Genomic DNA, 18914 nt, shown 5'->3' with positions numbered 1-18914 from the left:
ACTCGTTACAGGACTTTAGCTGCTATTGTGTGCATGTCTGAATCAAATCCAGATTTCAGGTTGGTATTTCATATGCGTATAGTGATTGTAAAACAAAGTCCACCACAAAAACTGTCAAACCACTGGAAAGAGTCGCTTTCAATTGGTAAACACACCGAAAAGATTAAATGGGTAGCTTCAACTAAACTGTTATAATTAAGGCAGCAAACATGGATTCTAGGCTTTTGGTGTTTGTTTTGTTCCCCGGTTGCAGAACCCAATTTTACAATTAAGTTCATTGTAAAACCATGACCCTGAATGCTTTGAAGAAAGTCTGACTATGAGAGTTTAAACTGCTTAGCAGCTGGTGTTTGTACATCATCGATGGTATTTCAGATTGTACCACTGGGACCTCCCAGATCTCTTCTGAGGCCAACTAAACAACGTTTTTTGTTTGTTTTAAATACAATTTCCAAACTGCTGTACGGTCCTTTGCACAGATATGATATACTGACTTACAAGTTGATAGGGGAATTTCTATCACTCCGAACAAATAATACACATTCAAGATGATTTGCAGATTCCACACGGACAGACCTGTTTTGATGTAACGGCTCCGGCATGTAACCAGGCTTTTCTGTAGTCTTGTGGGTGGGTAGGAGGCTTATCACAGCTTTGTTTGGCTAAAAATAGCTGCCCACTCTCACTGAAACCAACACGATGAGAGCAGCGAGTCTAAAACAGTGAAGTTGCACACAAAAACAGTGGATCCTGAGCTTTCCCTTTGTTGTTGTTTTCGTTGTAACCCTCTCGATTGCTCCTAAGTGAAGTCGCAGACCCCCTGTGTCATCTCTGAAATGCCAAAACATTACAATGAAGTCCAATTCTAGCAGATAAATCCACTCTCACAAAAGCAAGAGTCTTCCCAGGGGGGCTCTCGGCTCCAGAAAGTATCTTACTTTGATTGTTTGTTTTTTTTTAAACAAACTTAGTTTTGTCTCGAGGCCGAGCCAGACCTCAAGGTTGGGAACCACTGCTCAGAAAGACCCAAACAACAACCACACGATTGTAAATAAGATCTGGAGAAGATAATCAGAAAACTGCAAAAATGAATTGTAATTACAAGTGCATTTCTCCCTTGAAGCCAGCTCTTTCATGTCCAAACTTTACCTCATCAGTCGCCATTAAAATCAAATATTAATCAAAGCCAATTTATACTGCAGCAGGAGCAGATTTTGGTAAGATCAGTAGATTTCAGGGCGAATCACAGCCCTCGCAGGTTGCAGTCAAACTAAAAGCACAAGTGGCTCCTTGTTCACGTGTTGAGGTGTGTGATGAAGGCGGCTGACCGTGAGGACAAAGAGACGCAGAAGCTGGAGGACAGTACGCTTTGGAGACGCGAGCTCACAGCAGTATTTCACACATTAGTGATGCGGACGTGTAACCGCCACATAAATTGCAAAGGCTGCCGCTCCAGTGTCTGGCTGCTCAGATGGCCACGATTCACACTCGTCCATCATTCAACACTTTTACCATCCGCATATACACTCAGCGCCGGCCATTAACTCGATTATGGCGTGGACCGAGCCCCCCCGTTCACACCGGTCTCCAACGCCACTCCTGTTAGACATGCCGCTTTTTTTTTTTTTAATCTTGCAGACATCTGCAAATCAACATGAAAGGAGCCTCTGCTTTGATCCTGGACGAGTAATGTGCCACCCCCCCCACACACACACACACACTGATCTCCTGATGTACACACCTCACGTGGAAGAATATCTTTACACACCCTGCTAAATCAGAGCTGCGAGGTCAAAGCAACGGCGGTCCCATTTCTTCACGGTGCAAGTGCGAATAAACCTGCTGCCACGCGATGGACATGACAGATGGTGGAGGACTCTTTAAAAGATATATATCAAAAGGTCCACAAAACCATTAGTGGGCAAAGTTAGTGAATTCTCTGACTCACCTCGGTGCTTCGGGGAGGCAGGGCGGCGTACGTTTGACCTCCAGCGTCGCTCTCAAAGATCTGAAATCAAGACACGAGACGCTTAGAAGTACAGACAGAGGGGCACCACGCTGATTGACTCATGAGCGATTAAGCGCCTCGCACACTCCGGCAACACAATATTAAACACACACTGTGCCATTTTGTAGTTAATTAAAAACTACGCGCGGTGAGTGCAGCGCTTTGATACCGCTTCCAAACCGGCTCTGGAGCCTTTGAAGGTGCATCGCTGGAACTGTGCTGAGGGTGTGTGTGTGTGTAAGCAAAGGAGGGTGTGTGTGTGTGTGTGTGTGTGTGTGTACGGACAGTGGTTTTCTGTGCAACAGAGAGATGAAAGGATGAATGAGTCCAGCAGTCCCCCTCGTTTCCATCCAAACATCCACGAAGACAAATTCCTCAGCTTCTCTCCTGAACCTCGCCTCTCGTGTCTGACTGAGCTGCTGCTGGAGGTGCATCTGCAGCCTCAGAGGGCTTCGACAACTCTATAATACAGCGGTGACACTGAGCCATCCTTTAATGCGAGGGCGTGACTGCGGTCCTCGCTCAAACAGGCAGCAGCTATCAGACGGTTTGTCGCTTGGCAGGAGAGACGTGACAGGTGGCACAGCTGGCGTCGGGTCCGACCCCAACGCAGAGCTACTCGTGTTTGGCTGCAAAATTAAAGGATCTCAAGCGGAGAGGTTTTTCTGCAAGATTTTCAAGATCCCAAGTGTCAAATCTATTTCAGTTCACGGGCCACGTACAGCGTCAGCTGAAAAGATAGCGAGAAGATAGCTTATGGAGTCCAAATAACAATTATTGATCTTTTCCCTTTGGTCTCAATGCAAAGAAGTACAAGTTCAGTCTGAAATGTTTATTTCGAAAAAAAAAAATAATAATTTTAATAAAATATGTAAAAGGTATAAATGTGTGTGTGTTTGTCTCTTTGTGTTTGCTCTACGATGAACTGCAACCTGTAGAGGGTGCAATCTGGATTCACACACTCTGAAAAGCTGGAACGTTGGATAATACAGTGCAGGAGATGAATGGACAGAGAGAAGAAGTGTAATTGGAAAGAATCTTTACCAGTTGTTAATAATTTGCAGCTTTTAGGCCCTTAATATGTATGGTTTGGTGATCTGTGTGGCTTTCAAGTAAATATAGTCGGAGCAACATGTTCCTACAACCAGCATGTTGTATTATATCTCACGCAACCAATAACCAATAAGAGTATGTTTTAATGGAAGAATGCAGGTAATGTCTCTTCTGACACACTGATGTGGGCCAAAGAAGCGACACTTTACTCCTCCTTACAAAACATGACCTCGAATACTTTATAATCACCGGAGACAAAAAAAAAAAAAACTTTCTCGTGCTCGAAATAGTAGTGAGGAGCACTTTGTGACCTGTAATCACCAGACTACATTTCTAAAGTGGCTATAAACAGCACTGCTTCACCATAAACGGTCTAATTTTAGAAAGCTTTACCAACTCTCCCACAAATCCACGGCCCTCTCTGGCCCGGTTCCCACAGCCGACTGCCGGCCACCTCCGTTCTTGTATACACAGCCCTGCTAAGACGGATGAGGAGAGACAAAACGACAGGGAAGGGAGAGGGTCGTGTGTGTGTGTGTGTGTGTGTGTGTGTGTGTGTGTGTGTGTGTGTGTGTGTGTGTGTGTGTGTGTGTGTGTGTGTGTGTGTGTGTGTGGGGGGGGGGGGGGTGACTTAGGGGCAAGGTTTATGGAGCGCAGCGTCGCAGTGGTAAACGGGATTTTAGTCTTAGTCAACATAGATGAGTCAGTATGGAAACTGTGAGGCCGGCGGGGAACGCTCTGATGTTCCTGCTCTGGGAAACAAGACAGGGGGGAGAACAGGAAAGACAAACGGTGAGAGGAAGACGAAAAGCTCGGTTTAAGAGATTTAACATGTGGGGGGGGGGGGGGGGAGAAGACAAGAAAACCTGAACTTGAACATAATCGGTGGATGGTGGAGTTTGATTTCTTTTCTGTCCAAGTCCTAACCGAGGACATCACAGCGCCTGATGATGTCATTCAAAAACAGCCACGCATGGATTCTCCACGCAGGATAACGGAACACCGAAACTAACGAACGATGGCTCATTCTTGAAAGAAAATAACCAAGAACAAGCCCAGGATTCAGAGAAAAGCCTTGCAGCTCGCGCCAGCCATTAACTGCTTCTTATTAGCCTCGGAGTGGAGACGAAAATACCAGAAAATCCTTCACAGAAACTTGTGAGAGAGGCGGAAACCTGGGGGGGGGGGGGGGGGGATATATAAAAGGAGGCTGTTTAATATTTAGTGTCTTTACACTAACCATCTGCCAGTGTCTGCGGGGCTCAGGAAGGAGCGGCGGACGCCATCTACCACATAAGGTTTTTAATAATTCATGCTGATGCTGCAGCGTCACCGAGGCCTTCTGCACTGTGTTGCCGGGGCCTCGTCAGGCTGGTTGGCCAGATTTCCCATGTGGGCGACACGTGAATATCTTCGAGCAGGTGGCGGCGGAGATGAACTAGATGGGAGCTAAGTGAAACAGGACAGGGAACAATTTGTAAGCAGTCGGGAGGCAGGTAGTGCGGGATCTGATTAGGAACACCTCAGCAGCGAGGAACACTTTCTACAGTCTCCACTAATGAACAAGAAGTCCATAAAAGAGTAAATGAGCGGCGGCACTTTAAATAGACCACCATGAGGAGAGTGTTCTCAAAAGGCCGCAGCTTCAGGGTTCGGCCCGGTGGATTTCTGTATCAACAAATAACGCACCGGCATGAGTCTAATTAATAACCTGCGAGGGGTTCCCACCTCACACACCCGGGAGAGGAACGATCCCCTGGTTTGTACCGAAACTTTTTTTTCCCCAGGAAAGCAGGAGGGGATGTTAATTTACATGCTTTTTAATTAATAACAACTCCCCCAGGGGGTTTAAAATGTGCTGAGAGTGCCGTGTGACTGTACCACACCTCTCCACGTCTTTCATGTCAAAACAAGCACGCGAGCAAGCGATAAGGCCGACGTGTTTCCAGGTTGTTTTGTTAACGGACGTGAGCAATGTGCACCTAGGGGAGTTAGCGTGAAGTGTTTTATTTTCTCTCTCTCTCCGTCCCCCTCGAGCTCACACACACATGCATGTGTCCACACAGTGTGGACACATGCTTCTGAATTCTGCATGGTCACGTTACAGATATTCCTCCCTGCGTCTGCTGCACACACAAGGTGGGTGATCCTGCTATGAGCAGCAGCTAATTCACCCCGCCTGAGGAGTTTCATTACTGCAGGATTTAATAGGGATTATTTAATGTCACCTCAAGGCCCGGGAGCTGCTGTCAGGCGCTCAAACTGTGACAAGGACACAAAAACACCGTCGTAAAGTTCACGATGCCACATTTCTCTTATTACCATATCTATTTTTTGACTGAAGCGGTAGCCCAACGGGCTTGCCGCAAGTCACGCATTAAAAAAAAAAAAAATGTGAGGAAAAAGAGCCTTTCGGTTTTTACGACGTACAAAATGATACACAAACACCTTAAACCTAATGAGGCAACTGTGGAGCATAATTTCATCTCAAGGCAGAGAGTCCCGTTTTTAGCTTCGAGAAAAATACTATTGATTCTTCTTTTAATGCAAATCACATTTGCATTTCAGCATATTCTAATTTCATACATCATAAAAAAATTTATTAAAGGCTACATTTCTTGTGCATTGCCATTTTCCTCATTTTCTGTTTGCTGCAGTATCTTTTTTTCTTCTTAGTGCGGTGGTGTGAAGAGATCAATGTGAACCAACACCCTCACTACTCTACATGTTTGAGCTAACAGGTTCTTAATAGTCTGATGAGTTATCCAGTGAGGCCTGTTTGATGAGCATCTTAAATGCAATGTTACATTAAAGCAAAGATATTTCTTCAGAATTTATGAAAGGGCATTGTGTACTAAGAAAAAAGGTGGTATTGCAGAAAAGGAAAGCGTGACTTAAGGAGGTGCAAAGTTTCTACAAAAGGAAACTCCAGTCACTTCCTCTTTCATCATTGTCAGCTCGTTGCTGCAGTGTTTGGATCAGAGAAGACACAGCGTGAACGTGGAGTAAAATAACTATCAATTTACATTTCGGTTCACCCTGATCTGCACGCCTTTATTTCACCAGATATATGACGATGAGAGTGCTTTTTCTTAGAATTGTCATGAAATTTCAATGTTTAAGTAAAGAAAGAGATACTCTAGGTTTGTTTTTTTAAGGACAGCAAATATAGAAATCATTCATCAAGCACATGCAACCTGTGCGTGTGTGTGTGTGTGTGTGTGTGTGTTCAGTATTACCTGTGATGCAGAAGGTCTCTTGTCTCTGCCCCTCTTGGTCAGGTTGTCGAGGCCTTTCAGCGAGGAGAAGAGGCCTCTCTTCCGCTGCCTGTGTGTCAGGGACAGCGAGCGCCTCCTGACCGCGGCCTCGTCTCGAGAGCAGATCTGAAGTGGCACAATATCACCGCTGAAATCCCTTCTTTTAAAAAAACCCGATGTAATCAAAACATCTTAATTGGGGTCATTTCCCCTCAATGATGCGTGAAGGAAACGTTTGCAGAATGCTTTTTAGATTCCGCTTTTCCATGTTACTGTTCGACATCAAGTTAATCAGAAGCGAAGTGAAAAACACTGCTGCAATTCATAGATTCCTCTCCCTCAGTTTTTACCAGTGCATGGAAGGAGGAGACGGAGAAAATGCCCAGGCGTCCCAGGGTACTTTTGGTGGGGCGGCTGGCGATAGCGAGCAGGCTCTTGGGATTGGGAAGCTCTCCACCCTGTAAACTGGCGAGGTAGCAGCGCATCCTGAACAGATCCGTGTTGAACCGCTCCAGGTTCTGCTCCCACTGCTGGATCTGGAGGAAACAGGATGATTAGGGTGACGTTTGATTCCTCAATGTGAACCTGTTTTTTTTTTGTTTTCTGCTGGTGATGGATGAAGCTAAAAGAGAGGGAGGGGAGGAGGCAGGGGAGAATCAAAGAGGCAGATCCAGGGTCATTCCAGTGCTTTCCTTTAAGCTGCAATTGCTTGCAGATGTTGGTGGAGGCTGGGGGCATTTCTTGGTGGAGGTTTGATAGTGAGGGATGACTGAATACCCAGTGTGTGTGTGTGTGTGTGTGTGTGTGTGTGTGTGTGTGTGTGTGTGTGTGTGTGTGTGTGTGTGTGTGTGTGTGTGTGTGTGTGTGTGTGCGTGCGTGCGTGCGTGCGTGCGTGCCTGCATGTGTGTGTGTGCGTAATAAATCCAAATGCCTATTTTTATGACGGATTTGAGAGACTGGTGATGTTGCACAGACCACCCATTAAAGTTACAAACACACATCCACATGTGCAATTTTTACAGTTTACCCCCCCCCCCACACACTCTGAAAATCCATCCCTGTTTGCACTATGTAAGTTATAAGAAAGTGCTTATTTTGTTGGCTGGACACCGGCTTTAACGAGAACACTCAAGTTAAACAACCCCCCATAACAACTGGATTTAATAGGTCTCCTCTGCGCTCCGAGTTCATTTACAATAACGCCCCCTACGGTGCTGTGCCATTAGGTCTCTTTCACGTCGACTGCATTCTTTAGGATTAGGGGAACAAGAGAAAAGACGGCGGGGAGGTGTTTCATAAACCTGTGACTTCTCAAACATCTCAAAGACCTTGCACAGAAAATACCAAGAAGCCGAAAACGTCTACGTATGTAACAGGGCAGGTGGCCTCGGCTAATGGCCTCGAGTCCCATAACATTCAGACATTCCTGTGCGAGACGTAAACTATCGGGAGTGAAAAATCTTTGGCTGAAAATAACTTCGAATTGGCACGCAACACATCTCCCCGATTGGTAGACACAACAATGGTAACAAAGTTAGCACCAACTTATTATCACTGACAAAGACCTCCACAGAAAACTAACGTTTAGGATAAAAATACACGGCCTAATTCTAGTCTGAAAATAGATTTCCAAGATGTAAAATATTGCGATAAAAACAATTATGCAAAGACGTGTGACTTTAATAACTCAAGCTAAATTCCTAACTAGACTTTCAATGCAAAAGAGGCTTCTCTTTCTGTATAAATAATAAAAGTGGTTTATCTAAAACGTTGACTATACAACCTTACGACAATACAGGTATGAACACAGAAAAAAGTATAAAGAAAGTTTCATTGTGTATTTTACTGTGAGAAAAGTTGCATGCAGGGTGGATATTAGCCATGAATGTTTTATCCAGAGACTTTATTTCAATGATCTCATCTACTTATTGAAAGAATACAACCACATGCCTGTGCAAATAACAATTGGAGACATTGGGAAGAATTAGAAATATTTTAGCCTTTGGTGAATCGCACACATAAATGCTAAAACTTAGTAGTTGTGAAAATATATAAATTCATTTGTATTTTTCAAAATTTTAAGTTAGTAAACTTGAGTGTAAATGTATTTTTACCAGTCATCACCATGTTTGTGCTGATTATACTCATCTAAAAGTGATTTAAAATCTTTATAACTACAGTTAACAGTAAACAGGTGAATCTTCTGGACAGATAATCACAGGGAACAGCTGAAGGTTTTTCTCTGGACACACGGATGACTTTGGTGTGTGTGTTTTCATCAAAAGCCCACTCCGTCTTGTCCAGGTCTTGGTCCTGGTTAAACTTGAAGACCTCGCACATAAATCCTCTGATATAAGCCGGCATTTTTTTTTTTTTCATCCCGATATTTATGGGTCATTAGATAAACACACAATGTTCTGCAGGACCTGCGATTTAATTCCACTGAGTAGTCTGAAAATGACTTTAGATGGGGAAGGAGGCCTTACCGGCTAAATCAGATAAGCTCTTTCCTCAAAAGCACGGACAAATTTAGGAGAGCTGCTGCGCAGCAAGAATTCAAGTCTATGTATAAACTACCACACAATAGTCCTGTACCCATCTTGGGTACACGCAATCTGGATGTGTTTGTTGAGAGACAAGTATCACTCTCTTCTTTAAGGAATTCCCTAAAATAGTCATCTTCTAAAATGTGGTTGGATGATTTTCTACTTTTAATCGAGGACGGAGGATCTGTCTATAGGTTGGAAGTGTACGCTGTGCGGTCTGAGAAAATGCAGGGAAATATCAGAGAAAAGTTCGACATGTTCAGGCCCATCTGGTCCTACGTGAAAAGCTTAATTTACATCCATTTCAGAGCCATTCAGCTCAGCAGAAGACTTTTCCTCCAACGCATCCTCATCTTTTCTTATTCCCCACTTTAACATCTGCTCCCTGGATTCAGCAAAAAACACTAATGCATAGTCAGTCCTTCAATGCAACTTGAGTGTGTGTGTGTGTGTGTGTGTGTGTGTGTGTGTGTGTGTGTGTGTGTGTGTGTGTGTGTGTGTGTGTGTGTGTGTGTGTGTGTGTGTGTGTGTGTGTGTGTGTGTGTGTGTGTGTGTGTGTGTGTGTGTGTGTGTGTGTGTGTGTGTGTGTGTGTGTGTGTGTGTGTGTGTGTTTAAACGGGGGCAAATGCAGACTTCAAACAAGGTCTACTGGCACTGATTCCAGCAGACATGGGTGGGGGTGGGCGGGGACATCAAAGCAGTGCCCTGTTGGTGCTCGACAACTCAAGCAAAACCCTAAATCTATCATCAGCCTCAAGGCGCCGGTATCAGAGCCCTGTCCCATACCTCTTCTGACCCTATCATTGACTCCAACCCCGTCTGTCTCTTTGTCTGCTCTGAGGTGGCACACCGGCTAATTGGAAACAGGCACGAGCGCACAGCGAGGCGGTGACATCTCCATCGGTCATTACCGCGGTGAGCTGTCCAGCATCCTGTTCCTCCCCATAACATATTTACCTTTCTACTCAAGGTTCCTCTTCTGACTAAAACCGAACCACACCAGCGAAGTAGTTTTGAGCCATCAGTGTGCTCTTGTTTAAAAAGCCACAGAGACACATTAAGTCTAAATTTAGAGCTTTAAGTCACTGACCAGATGAGCTGAATGCACACTGTGAATGGAGGTAGATTTTCCTACACATTTTACTTCTCATAAAAAGCATTTGTCTTCCTGTTAAGATATAGGTAAAAGGCTTTTTATATCTGTCTATAATCAGCTGCAGCAGAGTGATTCTCCCCCGGGCTGTGAGGAGGAGGAGGAGGAGGATAATGCACATTGAGAGTCCATTACTGGGAAACATCTGGAATTCCAATCTGATGCCCGGGGAGTGACGCCCCCCCCCGGGCTCCTCGCAATGCGCTAGGGAACTCGCACATTTAGGCCACTTCACCCAACCACAGACGAAAATAAAGCTCAATCTTGTTGCCGTACTCACAAAACCAGGAGAATTAAGTAGGGCACGCCATGTGGCCTGAAATATACCTGATCCATGAGTGCTGTGAGGTGAACTCCGAAGCAAAAGGCCTTCGATATTCATGGCTGTTTATTCAATTTCATAGTCAATACCGACGGACCGTGTCACCACCTCACCTGGTTCTCGATAGCTTTGCGGTTTTTGGGATCGCTGACGACGGTCAGCTGGAGCTCGGCCATCTTCTTCATCTTCCCGTCCATGTCGATCTTCTGCAGCAGGCCGCGGACCTGGCTCCGCAGCAGACGCACAGTGTCCTCCTTCCCCTGGCGCTTGGCCAGCAGCGACGCACTCGCAGAGTGGATGGCCGTCACCCAGTTTTCCAGGTCGGTTTGGGTGGTGGCCTGGAAGGACAACGTGGGACAGAGACTAAGATTAGAAGGCAAATATTCCTCGTTACGAGGCGAATTCATAGCTCCCGAGCATGATGAAAGTCTCCAGTGCACTGCTGGTGTGTTATTGTACCGTATATCACAATACGATCATTTAGTGGTATGCCAGGCTTTGCTGGATCAATAAAAGAAATATTGATTAACAGCCTATGTACTCAGCTGGTGTTCAAATCAAACATGTATTTTGCTTTTTAATAAGCCATTTTATTGCTACATCTATCACCCTGGAGACGTACTGGTATTGAAATCACCTGCCACAGTGACTTGTGCTCAACAGGGCATGTAAATGGAAACAAAAGGATGAAACCAGGCTGTCTTTGTGTGGCAGTTGATTTTCTCCTTCCTTGCCTCTGAGGCCATGTCATTTTCACTGGCTAAAACGACTGGACACCGTGACATGGTGCATCCTGGGAAAGCTGCAAGCCTCAGTCCTGAAGCTGGACAACATAGCCAGATTTTGGTGGGGAGAGACAAGTCAGTGAGCACGACGAGAAAAGTAGGATGTGCTCTCAGACCGCATTGGAAAGTTTGAGGACTTTACAAGTTTGTCAGGAGCTGAAATTGGTCATTTTATATGCAACACTCGGGGGAAGGGGAGCCTAAAAGTGTGTGTGGTATAATTTAACCATCTTCTGCCAGAGTACACTGTGAGAACATTTTTGCACATTTCTGTGTTTAAAGTAAAAACATTCAGTGGACTGCTAGAGTGTCTGCTTCAGGATAACAATGTTGACATGATGGACAGGACTAACAATGTTTCAGTACCCCGAATCCAAAGCAACACAATCTAATGGTATAATACACTTACTAGATAAGAGTTGTCACTGACGGTTTGACTTTCTCACCTGGAAGAGATAGACGTCCCCATACGAGTTGCTGAGGCAAAACACGTTCTCCTTCTTGGGGTGTTCGGGAACAGACTGGACGATGCTGTCCTCGGCCAGCAGGGCGTAGCGGGGCGACAGCTCCTGCTCCAGTGAGCCTTTACCATAAGTTTCATAGAACAGCAACGTACATCCTGCACAACAGGAGAAAGACACCAAAACAGGAAGAGATCAATATGCAAACATCCCAAAAAAAAGATTGATAAAATTCAAGCTGTAAGTTACAAGAGGTTTTGTTCGTTTTGAACAAACCATTTTCTTTATCGATACATATTTTATAAATGACACCTATTTCTTCAATTCTGGTAAAGTGTTTGATATATTGAACAATCTGATTGTAAGAAAGCAAGCAGAACAAGCATAGAAAAGATCAATACTTTTAAATGAATGCATAACGGAAATCAGGTCAGTTTTGATTCTTAAAATAATGATATAAAACCATAGTCACTAAAAAAGTTTGTTAGATCCATGATAGAAACTAGAATTAATCAAACACTCATTAATATAAAGTCAAGCCGTTTCTGCTTGGACATGTTATAAAAGAATCAAAGAAATTACGTTGGTAGAGATTTGCTGTAGCAATGAAACATAATACAAAAAAAATAACAAACCCCCAAAAAATAAAAAATTCACATAATCCCCAAAATCTCACTTCAAATCAGAAGAAAATGACAAAACTGTCACTATTCATACATTGTTTTTCTTCAATCAGGTAATTGTTCCATAAATCAGTACTATGAAAGCAGTATCAATGCATACATGCACATTTGGCAGCCTGTTTTTCTCTTTTGGCCAGAAGCAACAGGATGATTCCTTGGAAGCCAAACACAATCACTTAATGTAAACTGGAGATGCTGCGGTCAAGGACGTGACTGCTCTGAGAAGACGACGCCGAGAATAAACGGGAACCGACCTGCTGCTTAGAAGTGAATTACGGAGCAGAAATTCTGATAATCGACTTGACTCATTTCCACAAGGCAGAAAATTCTCAGGCTCAGTTTTCAAGGTCGGGAGATCCAAACTTACCTTTCAGGGTCACCCAGTACTGTTTCCACTTGCGGCGGGTCACCAGCTCCAGCTTCCTGTCCTTGTGCAGGGTGACGAGGGGTTTGAAGGAGAGCCAGCCGGCCCTCCGGACCACGCCCTGCTCCTTTTCGAACAGGAGGTCCAGCTCCTCCAGAGAACCCTCAGCCGACTCGCTGCTGCTCTCGCCCTCCTCCGTGCCCGTGGACGGGTCTCTCCTCTCGCCGCTGCTGCCTCCCGCTCCCCCTCCTCCCCCTCCTCCTCCGTGTCCTGTTCCGGTCTCCAGCTCCCTCATGAAGTTCTCATAAATGTTCTGGCGGAGCACATCGCTGGTCGATTGGTGGATGGCTCCGGAGGACTGGGCCCTGGAGGCCCCAGGGAACCAGAGGAGGCTGGAAACCTGGGAAGGGGAGCTGGTGTCTGTGGTGAGGCCGTCCACGCCGCTGTCAAAGGCATCGCTCAGGTCCTTGTACCTGCTCTCCTGATGAGGGAGAAGAATTGATGAGAACGTGTGGGAATTGTGAGGAATTTCAACTCAAGGAAGGTCAGAGGAGACAAGTGAGATGAGTGTGAGAATTGTATATTTTTATCAACTCGCTGGAAGTGAAAGTTTTGTTCTGATTGAGGCCTTTTCTAACTTAGTTGAGATCATTGGTCCCGTTTACGTTTAAGTAAAAAAAGTCCTTGTTTCCCCCCAGAGATGCAGATTTCCTCTAGCTTACAGTGAGACAGAAATCAACACTGCCTCTTTCAATTAACCTGACGGCGCTGCGAAACTTTAAAAAAAAAAAAAAAGAATCTAGTCCAAACGCTCCAACCTACTTCAAAGTCTCCATTACAAGTCTCTAAATTTTTCGCTCGTCTGTGAAAGTAGGACAAATTCCCTATGATGGTACCTGGGAGCTTGGAACCCTCCAGGTTCAGACAATTTCACGTCATTTGAGGTATGCTGTGGCTTCCCAATTCCCCAAATGAACACTTGATGGAATTGCGGCCTTTCATGCCTAATGACAACCTTGCTCCACTCGACGAGATTGCAGCATCGATTCTACCCCCGGCAGCACAGTGGAGCACCCTCCACATGCAGACGCACAGTATGCAACATCACTTGAGAGCTCATTCTCTCCAGCTTTTGTTTGGTCGAGCATCTCACTCAGCTGTATCCAGATCTTCTCTGTGCTAAACCAATTCCTTATGCTCTGTGCTTCCTTCAGTATCCAGCCACCCGACGATGGAGAGCTTCTGTTTGACTTCCAAAGAACTGAATGAATTCTCCCAGTGTTCATTCGAGGATAGCCTGTGTTTAACTATTACATTCACCTGCCACCATGAAATACACAGTATTTGCACTGTCAGGCCCTAGGAAAATGTGCACGGTGCACAGGGTGGGTCTCTCCCTGGTTTCCTTTAGCTGACAGATTCCAGAAGTATGCACCATCCCTCTGCTCTCTTCCAGCTGCTTTTCATTAGAAAGCAGGTACTAGGATTGTGGGACCAGGGTCAGAATGTGACCTTTAAAACCCCACAAGTCCAGGTGGAGGGGAGCCAGAGCTAGTTGTTGTCATATATATTGGACATGGAGGTTTAAAGCTAAAAGAGCCACCAAAGTTCCAGAGAAAGTCCCAAGGACTCAAACAGTGACTGATTTTAACTTTCCTCAACAGCCCCTACGTTAAATAAATTCTGAAGCTTTTGAATGGAAATCCAGACTCTGACTTGTGTTTGCCAGCTATTTCTTCTTTGAGTAACCGAACCTTGTTTGACTGTGTCCTGAGAGTTTTCTACAGCTGAAATAAAGCAACCATTTAACAACTTCAGGTTGAAGAAACTCTAAAGTAAATAAACCAGTTAAGCACCTGCACATGGCCATAAATTAGCATGGAGTTATGGCGGGCAGGAGCTTTAAAGAGACATTAGTGAAGTAAAGTGAAAGCAGCATAAGACTCAAAATGAATGGCCCAGGTCTTCTCTGTATTTGTCACTGCAGGGTCGGTTAGCAGCGTCAATGCAGAGCATCACATCTATTAAACTCCAGATTATCTGCTGTTAAAGCACAAGGAGAGGCTCATAAACTCTTACACCAGCGAAGTAGAAAAGTCCTTCTGAATGCCGTGATTGTTCTATTCTGTCCTTTGTTTTGCTGTAAGTCCTGACTGACTGCTCAGCAATCCCTATTAGCAGCTTTATTCTCTGAGGAACGTGAGGGGAGCCCAGAAAATCTGCAGACAACAGCCCGTACAACGACAAGTCATTCATTAACATTAGAGCAGGGGTGGGGTTAAATCTTCAGCTTGGATTTAGTTTCACTCTACAGTCTCCCGAAAGGCTTACGGCTATTCTCTTGGCAGCATCCGAGCAGCGTGCTTAAAACTTTTACAAGGGAACGCACAATGAATTAATGCAGAAACAATTGCTTTCAAGCCTTAAAGACAGACAGGGACATGAGTTGAGGCTCAGTTTAAACAAATGTTTCAGGCCAAATTAAAGCTAGTAAGTGTGCCGTACATGCACAACACCGTGGTACGGCTCTTATAAATACGTGCAGGCAACATGCAGACGGGCAGTGGTTATATCCGACCTCTCCCCATGACCCCTGCCTGCATGGTACGAGTATCACTTTACTTCTGGGAAATCACGCATGCAAATGTAAGCAATGTGGGCTCAGTCTTAACTGCTTGTATTTCTCTACCGCAACATCCTCCTCCATTCCCATATTCTCTGCGCTTATATCGATTAATTAAAACCTTACAAAACGACTAAACAAATGGTTATTACTTTACTAATGAGCACACAGTCAAAAAAACTATTCTGCTCGATCGACGTCCTCACTTAGACGCTACAACTTGGAAACAAAAGCCGCTAAAAACCTGCAACAAGCAGGCGACATTTCACAGCTAATCACATCCACGATACAAATGAGATTCACCCACCCAGGAAAAAAGATTGCGACACCTGCATATCTGACTCCTTCTCCTTGAAGAATCATCCATGTCTTCCCATCCATCCGCACGGAAAACAACTAGTCCCAATGTTGGCCACCCGACAAATTTCATTTTGCAACACCCCACGGTGACCTGTCGTCGGACAGCTGGTGTTGTGGTGCAGAAAGACCCGAGGACCGTGGTTGGTTCTCAGCCATGCCAGGACAACCGCTGTGGTTTACTATCAAATAAACCTTGGCCAGGTGGGAAACCGTCTGTGTGCATTTATTACTGATGCCCTCTTCTGACTTGGACTAGTTATGTGGGAGCTAACCAAGATCAGAATAAGAGCCAGCTACTGTAGGGAGGGTGGGCTACAAGGTGATAAGCACATACTAAAATAACGTTTTACATACCATGCATGCAAGATTTCTGTATGAACCCTGTGAGCGATAAAGGAAATCATTCAGAAGTGCTTCTGCAATATTAAAACAATTAGAAAGCTAACTGTGGCCAGACCTACCTGTGACTTCCTCTTCTTTCGGGTGAGGCTGCCCGTCCAGTCACTGAAGCGTCTCATGCGGTTTTTGATTGAGCTTTTCTTCTGGAAACCAAAGTCAGGGCCAGACTGCTCCTGGTGCTGTTCTTGTTCAGTATACTGGGACAGGTTCTCACTAATGGTGTGAGCTTTGGGCCTGCGGCAGGGAAGGGTGTACGACGAGTACTGGTGGGCATCTGAGCATTCTTCTTCCAAGGGGACATCCAGGACAGATGCAAAGGAGGCCCTGTGTGGCCTCGGGCCTGGTGGAGGATCCTGTAAATGGGAGGACAAGTCCCTGGCTGTGGGGAAGGTGGCAGCCATTGTGGGATCCCTGTAAAGGTCGGTGATGGACAATGGGGGTGACTGTTCTGCAAAGGCGTCGAGTTGGTGAACGGGGGAGGGAACGACAGTGCAAGATTGGTCCTGCTCACAGAGCTCCGTGCTGGGCCCCCATGGGGAATCATACCAGGAGCCATCGGAGCTGAGTGAGCTTCCTTTGCTGGTCCTGGCTGTGGAGGAGGTCGATGCTGGTGGCGGGCCACTGCCGTGGTCATCCTGCCTACTACCACTGGACCCAGGCAGACTCGGGGTGGAGGAAGATTCCAAATTGGGAGAGAATTTGAGGAGCTGGACTGGACCCGAAGCCTGGTCTAGCAGAAGGGGGTTGCCCGAGGTGTTGGTGAACTCCACCCTCAGACTACCATCCTTCTTGATCACCACCCGTGGGCTGCTCTGTTCCTCTAAAACCTCACGCTCCTCACTATGTCCATTCAAAGTGTGTCCGTTAAGCTCGGCCCCATATGGATTATCCTCATAGTCTTCAAACAAGTGCCTCCTTCGGATCCCACAACCAGGGGAGCGATGCCAGCGATGCTCGCCGGGGCTGCCCCCCCTCACTCCCTTGGAGATGTAGTCACAGTGCCGAGTAGTGTAAGGCTGTCTGCTTTTAGCAGGGGACAGGCAGCCACGGCCAACACACCTGGCCTTGTACCCCGAGCCCATTGGAGCGTTTTTCCACCAGGAGTGGGGTGACAGAGCGTCATCTTTGGCTGAGCGAGGCTTCAATGAATATGGCTTCTGTTTCCCGGGGAAGATAATGCTTGTGCCTTTGGGGCCCTGAATGCTGTACTGGCTGTCTGAATTTCCCATCTTGGCCTAGAAAAAAAAAGAAAGAAAGAAAAACAGAAAATATAGTCATAAAGTCATCAGCATTATGCGGCCAGAAAATTCATAGTAATCACATATGGCACTATATATATATAAATAAATATAATGGCACAGTATGATATTCCGAGTTCTCATTTGAGACATAAAATGAATTACTCATAAACAATAATAGAACACATAAAGTCAGACCTTACACCCACACACTGGCATTATTTTCTGTTTCCAGAGTAAAAACAGCAATTCACACATTCTTGATGCTTTTCAAAGCAAATAGCTCCAACTGATTCTATCACATGTAAACATGGGGTTTGTATGATCTGCCACCTCTGCCGATTTACTACCTGCTTCTGTTCTTCCTGCAGAAAAGTCGGGGGAGATGAACGGGCGTTTAAGCCGTCGCGGTTGTTATGTGTGACGACAGTGAGAACAATTGAGAAAATCACTTCCAGGCGGTGCACAACACTTTTACATTAGCAACTGAAAGCCGTAACCAGATAGATATTTCATCGCAGAGCTTTAAGAACATGGGAGACAGTGGACAGCAACAGGCAGGATCTGTATCTGCTGCTAGGCTGTGATGACATTACATAACAAGTGCAGAGGAGGCCAACACCTCAGTCACCCTTCATGTGTTTGAGTTAGCACACCAAGTAGATTAACAACTAAGAGAAACCACACTAGAACATGCACAATTGATGTGACACCTTTTTGGTCTACCCCCCACTGCTACACAACATACCGTGTCATAACAATCACACACACAAGTTTGAATACCAAGCCAACAAAGATCACATTGAAATGACAGAATTGTTTGACTACCCAGATAGGAAGGGTCACATTTGTTGGACTCACCTCTCTGGATGACTCTTCTCAGTTCTGGAAATTCTACGAACGAGGTTCTCTCCACCTCATGTCTCAAAATAAACTCAGTCCACCGTCATCTGGCTCATCTGAAACACACAGGGAGAAGTTGACTCAGTACTGAGGTTCTTTCCACGGCACAACACTGTCATTGAGTCCATGCGATGAGCTCCATGTTTGATAACAGGTGTGCCAGTTAAAGAGCAGACCTAATCTCCGGCAGTTGGCGGGGACACTGCTTGTTTCTCACAGGGATAAACAAATCCCTGCAATGCTGAATCACACAAAAGCCATGCCACTATTGTGAAGACTGTCTTACTTTTACTCTTTCTCTTGTGCTGCACAGACGAGATGATTTGGGAAAATGATTCGACATGTGATCCCAGTTAGAGACCCACCAGCCAGGAGTAGTGCCACCCTGGCGCTACAGAACGACTCGTTTAAAAAAAATTGCTCCTCCCCTCCCAAAGCAGCTCTCCCCCAATCCAAACCAAACATTTGTTGCATTTTTCCACCTTCCCGCAAGTAAATGACGTCGTCTTTGGTCCGGTTTGGGAAAGTTTTGTCAAAGCTGACTACAGTTTACCCGCCTGTTTATTTTTAAACCTTGGAACCTTAGCTTGCTCCTCCTCCCCCCACCCTTCACTCGTCAGTGCCAAATTTGTCAGCGGAGAGTTGGGGGCGAAGTAAGAAAGAGCCCTTTGCGGAGGCACCGGGTTTCCAGTCGCATCTTGAAGCAGCTTGACTGCTCCTTGTGTGTTTAACATAACCCCTGTAAACGCACGTAGCTGG

At 45.6% G+C, this 18914-nt stretch overlaps 1 protein-coding gene across 1 annotated transcript in view; it reads right to left on the bottom strand.

Moving 5' to 3' along the window:
• Positions 1-18573, bottom strand: part of tiam2a (TIAM Rac1 associated GEF 2a) — a 62904-nt gene extending 44331 nt beyond the window's left edge. The window contains 9 exon segments of the mRNA XM_080513347.1: positions 1949-2008; positions 6301-6444; positions 6669-6854; positions 10453-10677; positions 11571-11743; positions 12636-13113; positions 16077-17249; positions 18114-18211; positions 18442-18573. Of these exon segments, the coding sequence (XP_080369473.1) occupies positions 1949-2008; positions 6301-6444; positions 6669-6854; positions 10453-10677; positions 11571-11743; positions 12636-13113; positions 16077-17243 (2433 nt within the window). The 5' untranslated portion in view covers positions 17244-17249; positions 18114-18211; positions 18442-18573.
• Between the last annotated feature and the right edge of the window lie 341 nt (positions 18574-18914).

This window comes from Blennius ocellaris, assembly GCF_963422515.1.
Source record: "Blennius ocellaris genome assembly, chromosome: 17".
NCBI classification, from domain to species: domain Eukaryota; kingdom Metazoa; phylum Chordata; class Actinopteri; order Blenniiformes; family Blenniidae; genus Blennius; species Blennius ocellaris.
The sequence above is the reverse complement of the archived record's forward strand: the minus strand, read 5'-3'. Positions and strand labels throughout refer to the sequence as shown.